The sequence below is a fragment of the Zootoca vivipara genome, chromosome 2, assembly GCF_963506605.1.
Source record: "Zootoca vivipara chromosome 2, rZooViv1.1, whole genome shotgun sequence".
Classification (NCBI taxonomy): Eukaryota; Metazoa; Chordata; class Lepidosauria; order Squamata; family Lacertidae; genus Zootoca; species Zootoca vivipara.
In genome coordinates, this window is record NC_083277.1 from 47115668 (window position 1) to 47131631 (window position 15964).

The 15964-nt window shown below is 38.2% G+C and overlaps 1 protein-coding gene across 7 annotated transcripts in view; it reads left to right on the forward strand.

The window, feature by feature from the left end:
• IQSEC1 (IQ motif and Sec7 domain ArfGEF 1) overlaps positions 1-15964 on the forward strand; it is a 321903-nt gene that overhangs the window by 120805 nt on the left and 185134 nt on the right. For 5 of the 7 annotated variants that reach the window (XM_035106280.2, XM_035106281.2, XM_035106288.2 and 2 more), the window contains exon 3: positions 4984-5070. The exons of the other annotated variants lie outside the window; for them this stretch is intronic. In XM_035106280.2, coding sequence (XP_034962171.2) covers positions 4984-5070 — 87 coding nt within the window. The remainder of the gene's footprint in view (positions 1-4983; positions 5071-15964) is intronic. 7 annotated transcript variants of the gene reach the window in all.

The window sequence follows — 15964 nt, forward strand, 5'->3', positions numbered from 1 at the left end:
AACGAATTAAGTTCTTAACCAGAGGTACCACTGTATTGGGTTCAGCACAGCAGTAATTATAGCTGAAGGTTGTTGCTGGTTGTTTTCTTTAAACTACACACAGAGCCATTTTAGTGTAATTATAAAAGGACAATTCATCCTAAACTAAACTTAAGCTGCATTTTTCAAAAAGTTGCGCAGTCTTTCTGTCTCAGTCTCAATTTTTCACCTATTGAGCAGCCATAATCTCCCCTTCTCACAGCAATTCATACTGTAGTGTTTGTTTACAGGAACTGCATGGCTTTCATACAAGTTTCCATACCCTTTAACATTTCATAGATGAAAATAGTAACAGTTCTGTCCATGAGGTGATGGGCAGACTCAGCAGCCAACAAGCAGAAAGTGGGAATTATAAGTGCATGTAAGCAGATAGCTACGGATGACAAATGTGATGAGGTGAACCACAAATTGCAAGGCAAATAAAATGCTTGTAATACACACATGTGTACTATATAACTGTTCTGCAATTTAGGCATTGAGCCATAGCCAGAAGTTACTAGTGATTCAAGATCTGTGAATCCATGACAGATGATAATCAGTAACACCTTTCTCATTACCAATGAGCAATTATAGCATCAATCTTTTCCAGAACTTTCCAAGTGATGGCTTGTATGTACACTGTAGCATTCCCATCTCTCTCTTTGGAAGTTAAAAATTGGCATTCCCTTTAGATAACATATGATAACATATGTCTGCTGTCCTTCTCCCAAACAATCCACACCTAGTTTTCTCTTTTCACTTTCTTTTCAGCATCTTCCTGTAAATCAATCAATCAGTCAGTGTTCTTTCTTGTTATAACCAAGGTTCCCTCATGTACCTATTAATGGGTTGTCCTTCCATTGTACAACTGCAGTCTCCTCTTTCTCTACATCCTTAGAACTGGGGACCAGGCTATATTGTCAAAAGCAGGAGTGAATAGACCACCACCAGAAAAGAGTGCACAAATACACTTTAAATGTGCATGTGTTAGTTTATATGTGTAGATACATTTCTTTTGAAATAATTAATTTAAATCTCATCAGGAGAATACTATGCCTTCTCGGTTTGCTGTCCAGGTGTTAACTGCTGAAGGACAATTTCACAGGCCCTTCTCTCCCTTCATAGTATCATAGAATTGTAATGTTGGAAAGACCCTGAGGCTCAATCCCCGGCAATGCAGGAACCAGTTTATAGTTGTACTGCACAGCCATTTAAATAGGTGGCACTTTCAAAGAGACGGTCATCCTATGTAAAATAGGTCTCATGACACATCCTACTCCAGATACCCAATTTACAAAAATATAGATTGCCACAACCACCCCTATTTGTAAAGCAACGAGTACAGTGACATTCCTGCATTCATGTTTTATTTTTACTTACGTGATTTGCCAGTAAATCATGGGAGTGGTTGCCCGGCTGATCCAAGCACTTTCCTATCCCAAATGGCTTCTGACTGTGCATCATATTCCCACCCCTGAAAATCTGAGATGCACTTCCAACGGCCTTTCCTTTTATGTTAACAGCCACCCAATCAGTCGCTCTCATTCTCTGTTCTCTACCTCTTCCTTGTTCTTCACCTCACCCTCCCACCCACCGAAGCTTTCAAAGAGGTGCACAGGAAGATAAAATGAGGGAAATTGCAATAAATACTCTAAAAAGATTTTGCTACAATTACTGCATGCAACCAGGAGTAATCACTAGATCACCTGCATGCAGGGGAAAGCCTTCTTAAACAAAAATGTATTTAGTAGCAAAAGTATCTGAACTTAAAAATAATACAATTTATGTCAGTTTCTTTGCTTACTTGAGAAAGAGAGGGAGATGAGAGTCAAAGCGACTGAATGTGGTTTCATCTTTGGAACATGGCTCTGAGTTCCAAACTGCACATTAAATTGGAGGTTGGTGTGTGGAGCTGATAGTTTTCTTTGTGTAAACAGGAGACAGAATCTATCTTCCATCGCTTGTTGCTGTCTCAATTCAGATTGCCCCACCCCCAATTTAAGCCTGCATTCTTTATTTCTATGCCGATTAGCCAGATGGTGCATTTGTATTGGGACAGAGATGCAGCCAGAAAGGGTTTGACAACTGATAAACATGGTTGTAGAAGATGCTATTCATTTGCTAATGTTTTATTAAACAAATATTAGCTTTCAGAATTTTGTTTGTTAGGCCAGAGGAATACATGGTTTGTTTACAGTAGGAAATACAGTCTATAGATAGAAGCTGGTCCACTATACTTTGAATTTATAGTGACTGGGAAATAACAAGGGACCATTGTGCAAAGTGATTGTATGGGGAAATGTGGGTTTAGATTTTTTTAATTGCAGACTTATTTCTAATACTAAATTCTGCTTATAATAAAAAGGTATTAATGATGACATGGTGGCACTGGTAAGTCATGTTATAAGCATGTATAAGTCATATTATAAGCATGTATAAGTTCTTCGGGTGATAGCCAAAGCCCCAGATCCCAAAATACGGTATTCAGCTTTTTGGGCAAGGACTGATTTATTACTGTTTATGGTACTTAGAAATTAGAGGCATTTAATGGCTGTTCAGGAAAAAACCAACTTGGGAATTAAAGGATGCTTGAAAGAAATTAAGACTGAAATGGAAAACAAAACAAAAATTTACAACATATATTCAGTAGGAAGACTTTTAAAAATTTAAATTATTTGCAAAACAGCCCATCGAACTCTTCTGAGTTTTATTTCTGCCCAAAATATGTTTCAGGATTTTCAAACACCTCCCACTGTTTTTGGTTAAGTATAACAATCAGTCTTCTTAGCTTTGAACATTTTGGATAAACAATATGATTCATGTTTAATTAGATATATTTCTCCTTGCTGTCATAGATAATATTGCTTATTTAACAAAATCTGTATACCATTTAACTATAAATAAAAACTATAAACAGTTTACAAAGACTATAAAATACATTGTAACATTGTTTGTTAAAACAAGTTTATAAAAAGCAAAATGAGTATAATAAACTTTATATGTGGATCATGTCGGGATCAACAATGAAATAATACAACATTCCTAAACAATCTCAATAATAAAGTTTGCTGCACTCTTCACACACTGTGAATGCATTTTACAGGGAGCTGCCAAAACTTAGCAGCCTTAAAGCCACTTCAAACATCCCAAAGTTGAGACTGGAGAGGTAGTCAGTATTTTCATGAAAAGCTGGATCAATAAGGTAGTTATTTCCTGATAACATATACTTTAGATCATTTCAACTGTAATGCCAAACCATAGTTTGGCCATCCTTGGACTAAGTTGCTGCCCTGTCCCTTTTTCCCTTGTGCATTGTTCCAGTTTTCTTCTAGGCTTCCTGGTTTCGACAAACTATTTGGCTTGCCATTATATCTAACTATGGCTTCTCCCCCAAATCACAGTTAGAAACCATAGTTTTAAGTGGATTTCCCTTTTTCCTTGGAGGGACAAACACAAACCATAGTTTGCCAATCCATCTGCAGTGGCAGATAGGGAAGCAGAATGCATAAGGGGATGTGGATAGGGCAGAGTCGAAGCCCACAGGTGGGCAAACTATGGTTTGATATTACGTACATTTGAACTCACTGTAGTGGGAAAAACCTGACTGTAAGTCATCACACATTACAACCCAAGACAAAAGTGTGACCATCTGTTTTCAGCTTTATAGTAGAATATAGTAAGTAGAATATTCTCACTTGCTAATGAGGTTTCTGATGTAAGTCTTAGCAGCAAGAGTCAGAGCAACCTGACCTTCATTTTTGAAAGATTAGTGCTTGATTCCCTCCTCTTTCTGGAGACAGACAGCATGACATATTTCTGCTTAACTCGTCTTTTTGATCTTTTAAGAGGATGACCTCATAGGACTCTGACTTTAATCACCTGAAACTAAAAATACACTGTGCTTATTGAAGCTCCCGGGAAACTGCCGTGAGCAAAAGAAGCAAAGAGAGCCAAGTGGAGTACTTTTCATACACATTATTATCATCTTTTCATGAATAGTCTCAAGTTTTATTTTGCATAATGGATAGCAGCTAGTGAATACCAGTTTTATCAGATCATTGGTGTGGGTTTTCATCTTCACCATCTTATCCAGATTGCTTTATTCAGGAAATTTGATTTTGTGGTTTCATCACACAATATTTTCTGTACTAAACCAAACTCAAAATGTTAATAACACATGCCAGCCATGAAGCATACTACTACTATGTATCTCCCATTTTGGTTTATTTGTTGTATCGTTTTGTGTCATCTTATGCATTGCCATCATTTTTCCAATATTTTGTTTGACTGGTTTAATTGTAGATGCATACTGAGAAATAATTCTTCAGGTGTAAAATTTATATATTTTTTCATGCTACAAAAGGGCTTACTGAACATACATTGGTGTTTGGTTCCATGGAATTAAAAGGAAAATAGGATTTTGCATAATTACATAAATAGATCATTATCTTAAGAAATTATACCACAAGTTTATTAAAATATTATATTTATTTGAGTATCTGATTATTTTCCTAATGCCTGAAAGCACAACAGAATTTGGAGTAGTTTAAAATAACAGCTAGACTGGTGCAGAGTGACCCGCATATCTTGCTTCATATTTCTGCAGAAATCCTAACCAACCCTTAACTTATCTTTGCTATTACTGTACTGAATATAGCAAAGACATTGATTTTAAAAACTTGTTATACATTTAGGGGGTCCTTCCCAACCCAACAACATTTAAACTCTTCATTACAATCGCCCATCATACTCATTTCTGATATATGCATACATTTGTATGGGGATTATTCCCCTTAATTTTTCCAGTAACTGGAAGTTGAGAGTTTTAATATATTTATTTTATTTTTTAGAAAGTGAAAAAGCTTATTGAAACATTTCAAATATAACCATTAGCACCTACCTTTCCATTAGAAAGCCCCTTAATAGACACTCAGTGTGTTGACTTTGTTTTTCCTTGTGTCGTAGGTCTATAAATACTCTGCACCAGTTTTGCTGTCCAGCTCCATTGTACCATACCCAGCTCACTGTCCCTGCCACACACTCAGAGTACAGGTAAGAGTAGTTATGGTCCACCCACTTTTTCCTTTCATAGACAGGGCTGACCATTTATTATATTTATTTTTGGTACCTCTATATGATAAATTTTTTACTTTAACAATCACATTTTAAAACATTTAAGCACACACTATTTTATAGTATAGGTCTTTGTAGAATTTCCACAGAAAATCAGTATAGCGTCTCCAGTTCCCCCCAGTTTATATGTTCACTAAATAAACAAATGCCGTGACATTTAAAGAATTGGCGTCCACATACCGGTACATCAATGAGGGCGCTTTCAAGCAAACACATAGAAAGCCCTCAAGACCTTGAGACCATGCTCTGCTGCTCCCTTCCACTCCTCCTTTGCCTGCCCAAGATAAATATACCTCAGGCAAAACAGTGCCCATAAGCAGGTCTGTGTTTGCTGTGATTTTGCTCATGAGCATGCAAGGAGGGTGCACCACCTATTTGAGAACCTCTTTCCAGTGCTCATGCTCAACTCATAACATACACATCTATGAAGTCCTGAGGTCTTACTTCCTGAGACAAAGGGCCGATTCCAAATTATTATCGGTAATCACTTTTTTCCAGGAAAGAAGATTCAAAGCGACTTGCGAAAGAAGTGTGAGTCAAAGCTCACTCATTAACACCGTTCTGTGAACTGTAGTCTCTAAAGCAGGAATATAGTTTCATTTGGGACCACATTATTGGGGAGGAATGCTCCCCTGCACAGACAACCTCTCTTTCTCAGCCCATTGTAGCCTCTGATGCAACCTTGGAATCTCCCTTACCTTGTCTTTGGCCTAGTGCTGCTACCATTGCAGCAATAGGAGAAGAGGCGCTAGAAGGCATGTAAGAACATAGGAAGCTGCCTTATACAGAGTCAGACCATCCATTTAGCTCAGTTCTATCTACACTAACTGGCAGTGGCTCTCCGTGATTTCACACAGGAAGCAATGGATTGAACCTGGAAAGCAGATGCTCTGTCAATGAGCTATGGCAATTCCCCATAGAGTTTGGATGCCAAACTATAGATTGTGGCTCCTACAGTGTTCTATCTATAGTGTTCTGTTGTTGGATATCAGATAACATATGTACAAGACCTGTGTGCCTTGTGGCAACAATGGTGCTTGATCAGAGACAAGGTATGAGAGACACTGGAGGCCATGGACTGAGGCAACAGGCCACATGCAGCCCACAGGCTGCAGGTTGTTCTGTCCCAAAGGCTGGAGCACCAAGTTCTCCTAAAGCAAAGCAAGTCCTAATGGCTGGGCTGCAAGTGGTTTCCTATAACAATGCTTTGCAATGCAGAGCTGTATGAGCCGTAGCTATTAGGGCTTGCTTTGTCAATTGATACACAGAATTGGGGGGGGGGATAGAAAGTGGGTAACTACATTGTGCCGAATGATCACACTAGTGTGCATTCAACTGGCATTCTGGTGGGAAGAACAAGGCAGCATAAAGAGCTCTGCATTTCCCTGTTCACCCAAACCAATGGCTTCAAGTTACAAGCAAGGAGATTCCGACTAAACATCAGGAAGAACTTTCTGACGGTAAGAGCTGTTTGTCAGTGGAATGGACTCACTTGGAAGGTGGTGGCCTCTCCATCATTGGAGGTTTTTAAGCAGAGGTAGGATGGTCACAGATGCTTTAGCTGAGATTCCCGCATAGCAGGTTGTTGGACTAGATGGTCCTCATGGTTTCTTCCAACTCTACAAGCCTAAGATTCTTTGACAATGCAAATAAAAGGGGGGAAATCGGAGGAGGAAAGACCCTTTGCTGCTACAGCATCTAGGTTCTTTTTAAATTAAAAAAGAGCAGGGGAAAGGTGTTTTCTTTCCCCTTTTCTGAAGCAATTCCTGCTTTGCTCTGCATCCTGAAACCCACCAGAATGCCTCCCACAATTTGAACCTGCAAAGTAGGGTGGGGAATTTTTGGCGCAGCTCTGAATTAGACTAGATCAGAACAGTCAGCAGTCTGTTTGGTCCTCTGGCTGCTTCAGTCTTTAAGTAGGCGTGCAAGGTTTGTTGTGAGGGCAGGCAGGTTTCCACTTAAAGCTATGAGCTGCAAATCCCTCCCTCCCTCTGCAGAAGCCCCATATACTGATCTTTTCCAACCCCTAGATCTTCCCCATTTCCTAATGCAAAGTAGGCACACAAAAGCTAGAGCCCACCAGCCTTTGGTTGAACAGTAAAGCATTCTGCATTACACATATCCTTGTCATGATTAACTAGATATTACAACAGACCAACACTTTTATTTTCCTTTCTAAATCCATTGCATATAAAAATCATATAAGTTGGTGGCTTTCAGCACACAGGCATCTGGATAAGTGTTTGGAGATGCTTGTATCCTACATAGATTTTGCAGTTCCTCATGACTGACTTTATATGGGATATTTACACAGTACAAAATAAAATACATATTTAGGGCTGTTAAAAATGGACACATAATTTTTCTTTATCTCATCAGTAAAAGTGAGTTAAATTATTTATAATTTGCCAGCTCATGAATAACATTCGTGTAAAATATTGTAAATATGGGGCTGAAAAAGGGTTGTGCTCACCTTGTGCTAGTAAAAAGAAGATAATCAGCAGTGAAACCTAAGTCTGTAAATGGATATGCATAAGGTTGTTGCTTTCATAATTGTGTGTTTCCCACATAGTTCATGTATTGCATATTTCTTTTCCATCATTTAAGCATTTTTCTTTTGTTTTGCCTTATGTTTGGTTTCCTTCCATCATAAATATACGCATTTTGGAATCAGTGAATGTGCTATCCACTTGTATGTGCTCCCTGTATTCTTAATCCAACTTGCCTAAACCAATGACACATGAAATAGGTTTTTCCCCTATAGAATGCGTGTACAGGTCTTGTGACCTACCAAGTCAATGGCATCCTTCCAGTTCTATAAGGCAGGTAGTCTACTAGGAGCTCAATAAATGTCCTAGCTCTGCTGTTTGCCTGGGCTATAAAAAAAGTTTGTAAACACTGGTGGTCTGCTTTCACCTTAACGGGTCACAAGATGCAGGACTGCTGTAGCCAAATACTGTAGTGGTTTTGCAATAGCTGAGGAAACTTGTTTAGCTTGAACAATTTTAAAACACCCTTAAATGACCTTTTGCAGTGCTTTGCTGAGCTGGGCTTCAGTGCGTACAATCCAGAATCACTTTAGGATTGCAGCATTGCAGTTCCACGATCCTTTAAAAGTTAATTTCATAATGAAATTAACTAATTCGTTAATGAACTTATTAACACATATAATAAAAATGTAATAAATAATGGTGACAAAAAGCCTTTTGTCTATAGGTACCGGTAGTTTAAGCAAAGATCTTTAGGGTGTGTGAACAGTGCCAGCATTGCTTTCACTACAACAAATCCTGAAAAACATGCAGTCACTTTTTTATTATTCCATTACATTCTCCTATAAATTATATTGGATTGAGTTATATTGAGTTCATCCATGCTCAGGTGGTGCTCATTTTGATCCTTAAAAGCACTCCTTTAATTTTTTTAAGGAACATCCTAAAGTACTCTTTCAAAGTATGAAAACCTTTCTTCCTAAACCTCTATGACTACGCAGCCAAAATTGTAGTCTCTGTATGGGAAATTCATTCCTTTATTCTCCATCATAATTTGTACAGTGCTCAAGCTTGACTTTTCCTTCTTCAAATAGTTAACATAACGTGCTTTTAGATTTGATACCTTCTCATAGTATAGGAGTGGGCATACTTCTGGGCCACTTGCAAGTGGATGGGGCAGCAGGTGATGTGACTCTCATCTTGTACAGTCCCACCACACAAGTCATAAGCTTCTGCATGAACATCTCTCTACCCAGGCAAGCAGGAGGCATTATTACATTTCAGCGCATACCAGCCAGGGGGGAATAACAGAGGGTGTGGAGTAGGGCCACTGAGGGGTGTGTCCTGTGGAGAGTCCCAAGGGTCAGATAGTAGGGTTGCCAGACTCAATAGAGGACAGGACTTCTGTGCCTTTAATTGCCCTGCTCTCTTTTGAATCTGGAAACCTTAAAGAGAAACCAGCAGACCCTTTGTTTAATTTCCAAGCAAAGGGTCTGCTGGTTTCTCTTTGAGGTTTCCAGACTCAGAAGAGAGCAGGGCAATTAAAGGCACAGAAGTCCTGTCCTCTATTGAGTCTGGCAACCCTATCAGATAGAGAGGCCTTGACACATACACTGCAGCCTGAGGTTCTCCACCCCTGTCATCTGCAACTCTTCAGTACCAGCAGCAATATCTCAAGACATTTTGTGTGACACTATTGCACACACCTCTTTTCCAGCTAAGTGTCTGTTTGGCAACTTACCAAATGCCATTCCTAGTCTTGAAATTAGTAGTCAGATGCCTTCATTTATAGTTTATTTTTAGATTGATGCCTTTGGGTTATTTTCCAAATAAATCTTGAAATCTAATACAAAGCACCAATTCATGGCTTTTGTTCTATTTTTGTAGTTCCTAATAGGTACAAATAAATGTAAGGCGTTGTGTTATTCCTGCTGCGATATATACACATAGAAAGCCACTAAAACGGTGCCTCCCCTTCTTGAATATACTGATGCTGCAGATAGCTAATTGATGGACATTTCAGTCACTGCTACACTTTTTCCCTAGCAGGCGGATTATGCACCATTCTTAAATAATTAACAAGGAATGAATGTGTGTTTGTAACATAAAAGGAAACCCCAACACTTTTCTTACTTATTTCTACATTGGTCAAAGTATACTGGGGAGAGAAGGGCCTGGTCAAAGGCAAGTAGCCAACATAATGCCCTCCAAATGTTGCTGGCCAGCATGGACAATAGTCAAGAATGATGTGTGCATTTTTATTATGCATCATATGTTTTGTGTGTGTGTGTGTATTGTTGTGCACTGCCATGACGTTTTATATGAGCTTGGGGTATATAAATATTTCAAATAAATAAATAAAATAAGTAAGTGATAGAATTTGGGATCCAGCAACATCTGTAGGGCACCATGTTGATTTCCCAGGTCTAGGGTTGCATGATGTGGTCACATTGCTGAAGCTAAGCAAGTGTGAGCCTGGTCCATGCTTGAATGGAAGACTACCAGGTAGCCCCATGTGCACTGATGGAAAGAAGACAGAATATAGATAAAACAAATAACTTTAGTTGCAAAATCAAGGTATTGTTTTTGTAAACTGCTTTGAGGGTTGTTATTTTTAAAAAATCAAACGGTGTATAAATTTTATGAAATAAATAAAATAAATCAATGCAATAATCTCAATATAATAATGTGCCATGTAGCAACAAGCCATCCTTGTTGTTTATCTCCTCATTCTAAGTGTTGTGTTTCTTCTTCCACCATATGTTCGGGATAAGTTCCAAAGACTGTGCCAGCAGAAGGCTGCTCATGCAAACAACCTTTCAGCTCCCCTTCAGAAACATCTCCAGACAGTCAAAGGCCTTCCTAAATAGAGCAGTTTGTGTTGTGGAGGAATGCCTGATCTGAGGCAATTCCCCACTTCCCACTGTAACCTCCTAGAACACAGCCCACACTGTTCAGGGAGGCAGCTGCCCTCTGTAAAGGCTTTGGAGAATGGACTACACAAAGGAAGGAAGGTTGCATATAATCAAAACATACAAATAGAAGACATTCACTTTTATGCCATTAGACATCTTATAAATAAATAAACTTCCCCAAATCCTTGTTTTGTTTGACATGATATCATATTTAGTTTTGATATTTAATTTTGATGCACATGGAATGATTTGACAGCTTCCATCCTAATCATGCCAAGCATTCCTCGTTTACATTACTGATCCTTCTGAATTCTCATGTCCATTTCTCAACACATTACATGAGCATCTTGAAACTGGAGACTTTCTCTCTTCTTTCCCCCCCAGTGATGCCTGTGAAAGCAAAAAGATATTGCAAAGGATGTTATAGTACCAAAGAAATCCCTTCATTTTCTTGCAGTACCTACCTGCATAATGTTTGTTCAACACCTCTATGAGGTAAAATCATTATTCTGACACTTTTTTTCTTACTTTGACATTAATTGCAGTTTTTTTGTTTTGTTTTCACAAATCATGGTGAGTAGCGTTTTAGCAAAGTTTTGTTTTCAAAGCAGCAGCACAAAAAAGGACTTAATTGGTCAACCATTACTGTGGTGGATTACTGGGACCACTGGGAAAAATACCTGTGACCATATTTAGTTCTGCCCTCAATCGGACTTGGGCACAACCTGATTATAACCAAGGGATCTGAAATTACTAGGAGGGAACAAGTGCTGCTGACTTGTTATCTGTAGGACTGAAGAACCTATATATGATGGACAATGATCTAAGCTTGTTCAATGCATTTTTTTCAAAATCTATTCTCAAAGATGCATGGGCATGATTATCCTTTTCCTACTCGCCCTACCCTGCATATTTTTATTCTCATTCCTGCTTTCTCACAATAATATGCATTCCCATGGACAGTCAGCTGTTCTTCTACGATATATTTGCAGGATGGAAGATACAATGGTAAGAATGAAACTTTGAAAGGATCATGAATATGAACAACTTCTGATGGAATTGGGTTGACATTTGGGTTGTTTAGCCTTTGACTTGGAGAAGATAGACTAAATCCTAAGTTTCCTCCTATATGTTAGAGCAACCTTTAAAAAATGTAAGGATTATAATTATTTTATTCTATTATACATATACATGAACCATTTTTATGAGTCTATAATCTGACAAGAATTTGCAGTGAATGGGTAAGCAGGGATACGTGGGTTTAGTGTGATGAGGAAATGTGCAGGATCCCAAAGAGGAGATTGTAGTGGCCTTTGTTCATTCCCGAGCATTTTGTTAATGTGCTATACTGAACTAGTCATCCAAACCCAGACTCATTGTTTAGCTCTCTTCAGACAAGCCACAAGTTGTAATCTATAGGACAAACTTTGGTTACAGTTTGTAGTTTGTCTAGAGAGAGCTAAACTATAGCTTAACCTAGCGCAGGATCCGAAAACAAAGAAAGACCAAAGCAGCCACAGTTTCCTCTCCAGAAGCCTGCATTTTTGCTCATTTGCACTAAGCCAAATTAGGAAGCTGCATGGATGGCTGTGGGGTACCCAGGTAGACTTTTCATTTGTTTCTCAAACAGCAAACATCCCATTGCCAAAGCTGTGCAGCAAACCACTTTAGAACTCAATTATCAGAAAAAGCAGTTGAAGGGCAAGCTGCTTTTCAAAGAACAGTCAAAGGCCTACTTAATGATTTGCTGTGTATTATAATAAAATATAAAACTATTGTGAATTGATATTCAAAATAAGGACTTTTTAATAGTAGCACATGATTATTGAATGGCACCCTCTACTGAAGTAGTCATGTTTTAAAGCAAATTTTAATGTGTATGATCTAGAGAGGAGGAGAAAACTTAAATCTATCCATTTGCAACACACTTGGTATTATTTAGCAGTACCTGGCAAATACAAGTGTTTGGCTTTAGATTTTTGTATTTTCTTTCTCTTTCCTATTCCTTTCCGTTATTCTTCTTTAGCTAGCTATTTAATTAAAGGAGATGGCCACTGTTGGTCATACTGATGATGAAGGGACTTCCTTCAGCTTCCTCCCGCCATAGGTTAAAAGTGTAGCTTTACAGATGGAGGTATTCCACGTTGTTTTTGCAATTTGAGTGGTAGACCTGGTTTGTAGCATTGTTCATGATGCTGGCAACTCATGAGACTTTGGAAGCAGAGTTCTTACCTGTTTGTGTGGGGTGTTTTTTAAGAGAGTACAGCCATATTTGTAAGTAGTAATTCTTGATGGGACATAGTCCTGTAGGTGGACCTGGAAAACTCCTAAATGAAATTTCTTTTTTGACCTTATTAAGCAAAAGTCTTGTAAAGCGGGGGCAAAATAAGTAAAGCATGTTTTCAGTGAAAGGTGCAGTTGCTAACACTGTTTCCTTTCTGTATTGTTTACAAAAGGGCTGCATTATTCTTAAATACTTTGTTCTCCTAACCATGTCCCTTTATGATTCTGTCCCTCTATCTCTTTTTCCCCCTCCTTGGCAGGGAAGATAATGTTCTACACCAGTTCTGTTGTCCACCTTCTGGGTCTAGTAGTCCATCTTCAAGATAACAAAGAAGTTCTGAGTCGCTAAACTGTGCAGTCAGAGTTCCACATCTGTACATTCCACTCCCTCTTCTTTCTCTGGCTGGTGTGTATGGAACTGACACTAACTTGCATGGATACACTAAAGGTTCTGGTTTGCAGCGAATTCAAATATATTCAGAATGCCTAATCATTTACACCCAGCATTTTCTACTACACGTTTTCACAACCCTCTTTATATGTTCTTATGTTATTTTGAATGGCCATAGAATGTAAACCAATATGTAAATCTCACATTTTTAAAAACTAAAATAAAAAATACCATAAACTTGACTTTTGTACAGTTTTGTTGCATACAGACCCAATGACTTTTTCAGTTTATATTCTAATGATAATTAGTAAGCCTTTAAATAAATCTCATTTTCCCTCTCTCTCTCTCTCTCTCTCTCTCTCTCTCTCTCTCTCTCTCTCTCTCTCTCTCTCCCCCCCCCCTCTCTCTGTCTACCTCCCTCCCAGCATTTCACAACATTGTTGTTCTGGGGGTTTTGCAATACTGTCCAATCTGCAACTTAGAAATGAGGCTGAATTTTTCAATTTTGGGATCTGGAGCTGCTATTTATCCTACCTAGGGTTTTAAACATCACCTATGAGAACCATATTTCCTCAGTTTTTAAGAGCACTTTTGTGCCTTTGACTGTTAGGTGAATATCTGTTAAGTGCGTTTCTGAGGGAATATGCATTGTGTGTATATGACACCGATGGACCCACACTATTTCAATGGGAAGATCAAACCTGACATCGTTGGAATAAAATAATTATATTTCTGTGTTGTGTGGAGGCCCATGTGGGTACTTGAGAAATGTGGAAATTGCTTTGAAGGTCAATGTAAGGTACAATCCACATGGGAGAAAAAATAATTCAGTGCAGCCAAACTGGCTGGTTGCATTTTATTATGCTAACCTTTTATATTTTTAACTCTTTTCTTTTTATCTAATATAATGCTATCCTTTATCTTATACTCTCTTTTTGGTCCTCCTTGGCATTATTCCAGTAGTATCTTTCATACTAAGGGAGGCAGTTTTAAGAGCAAAAAAGAAAAAATGTATATATGTACCAAGTGTTTTGCTGACCCTGTCAATCCACAAATATTAAGTACAATGCTCATGTGATTCCATCTGTATAGTATTCTTTTAATATAAGATGTTGATGCAATAAGAAAGGATGCAGCAGTATATGATAATAATGCAGCAATATATGATAATGATAATGCAGTATCATTGTGTAAATGTCTGGATTTTGCTGGAATTATTAGCCTTTTACTTTATTTAGGGAGGAATACCTCATAGAGGGTAAGAATTTATGTTGTTGTGACTTGCTTTTCTTCTTCACAAACAAAAACAATAATTATCCCTGCCCTCAGTGTAGCGATGTATAGCACAGTAATTACTCCTTTTCTCACCCACTGAGATGTGTGGAATCTTTTAATCTAATTATAATTTTGTTTGTGCGTGTAAAGGCAAAAATAGAAGGGCCTGTTCTATGTAGCGAAGTTCAAAGCATTCATTTTGCGTGCCAGTTTGCAAGTTTAATAAAAAGAATGTTGATTAGTCTGGCCATAGTTACAATTAAGTTTGGGGTTTTTTCCTCTCTCTTTTTGGTTTTTGTGAAGGGCAACACAAGTTGGATCTTCGCTACCAGCTGTGGCTGTGCTTGGTTCTGTTCCTTTTTAAGCTTTCCAATTAAGAAGGCAGTCTTTGGACTTGTACACTCTTGATGTGTGAAATCTTTTTCATCCGTAAGGTCTTTGAAACAACATTTTTGTGTGTCAGGAAAGCTGACGTTCTGTACTACAGTGGAAGCCGGATATCCCATTTTCCTTTTGAAACGTGCTTGTATATCTTGTTCTTCTTCAGCGCTGGAGCAGGCAGATTTATCCCCTCATTAACATGTTGAGATGTAACCAGGCAAAGGAATTACTTTATAAAATAGAATAGAAAAACACTGCTGGGGAGAGGGGGAGCCATCCTGTCCACTGAACTTGTTTAAACTTCCATATCTGGCAGCACAGGCTGTATTTTCTACTGCGCATGAATGGATCTTTCAACAAACGTACTTAACATGCACATTTTAAAAAAAAAGAAAGTTGGGAGGATGAAAATAATGTTCCTTTTGCTAATTTCAATTGTGTGTAGCTCCTGCAAAATAAGTTTATAATAACCTTGAGAGAATGGCTTGAACAAAAAGACTCAATTTGGCACTCAATCTGGCCAGATTTCTAGCGGGATACAGCTCTGCAATGTGGGTCAGCCCCAGGACATGTGAACTTTAGCTTTTGCCAAAATGTTTTATAATCATTTACTTCCTTGAGATACATCATACTTACCAATAGCTCAAAATTTAATGACCTATAATAATGGATGTTTTATTTACCATTCAATGGAACAGAAAGCAGTTCAAAACCTACAGTTTTACATAAATTGTAATAATAATAATAATAATAATAATAATAATAATAATAATAATAATCAGAAAAAGCACATGTTCCCAGATGGACTTTTGACAAAATAATGAAAGCTGTTTTTCAAATGAAGTATGCATATGCTAATGAAAATGTCAATATAATGATGGTTGGTGGTTAATTTTTGTTGTTGTTGTTTAGTCATTTAGTCGTGTCCGACTCTTCGTGACCCCATGGACCAGAGCACGCCAGGCACTCCTGCCTTCCACTGCCTCCCGCAGTTTGGTCAAACTCATGTTTATAGCTTCCAGAACACTGTCCAGCCATCTTGTCCTCTGTCGTCTCCTTCTCCTTGTGCCCTCCATCTT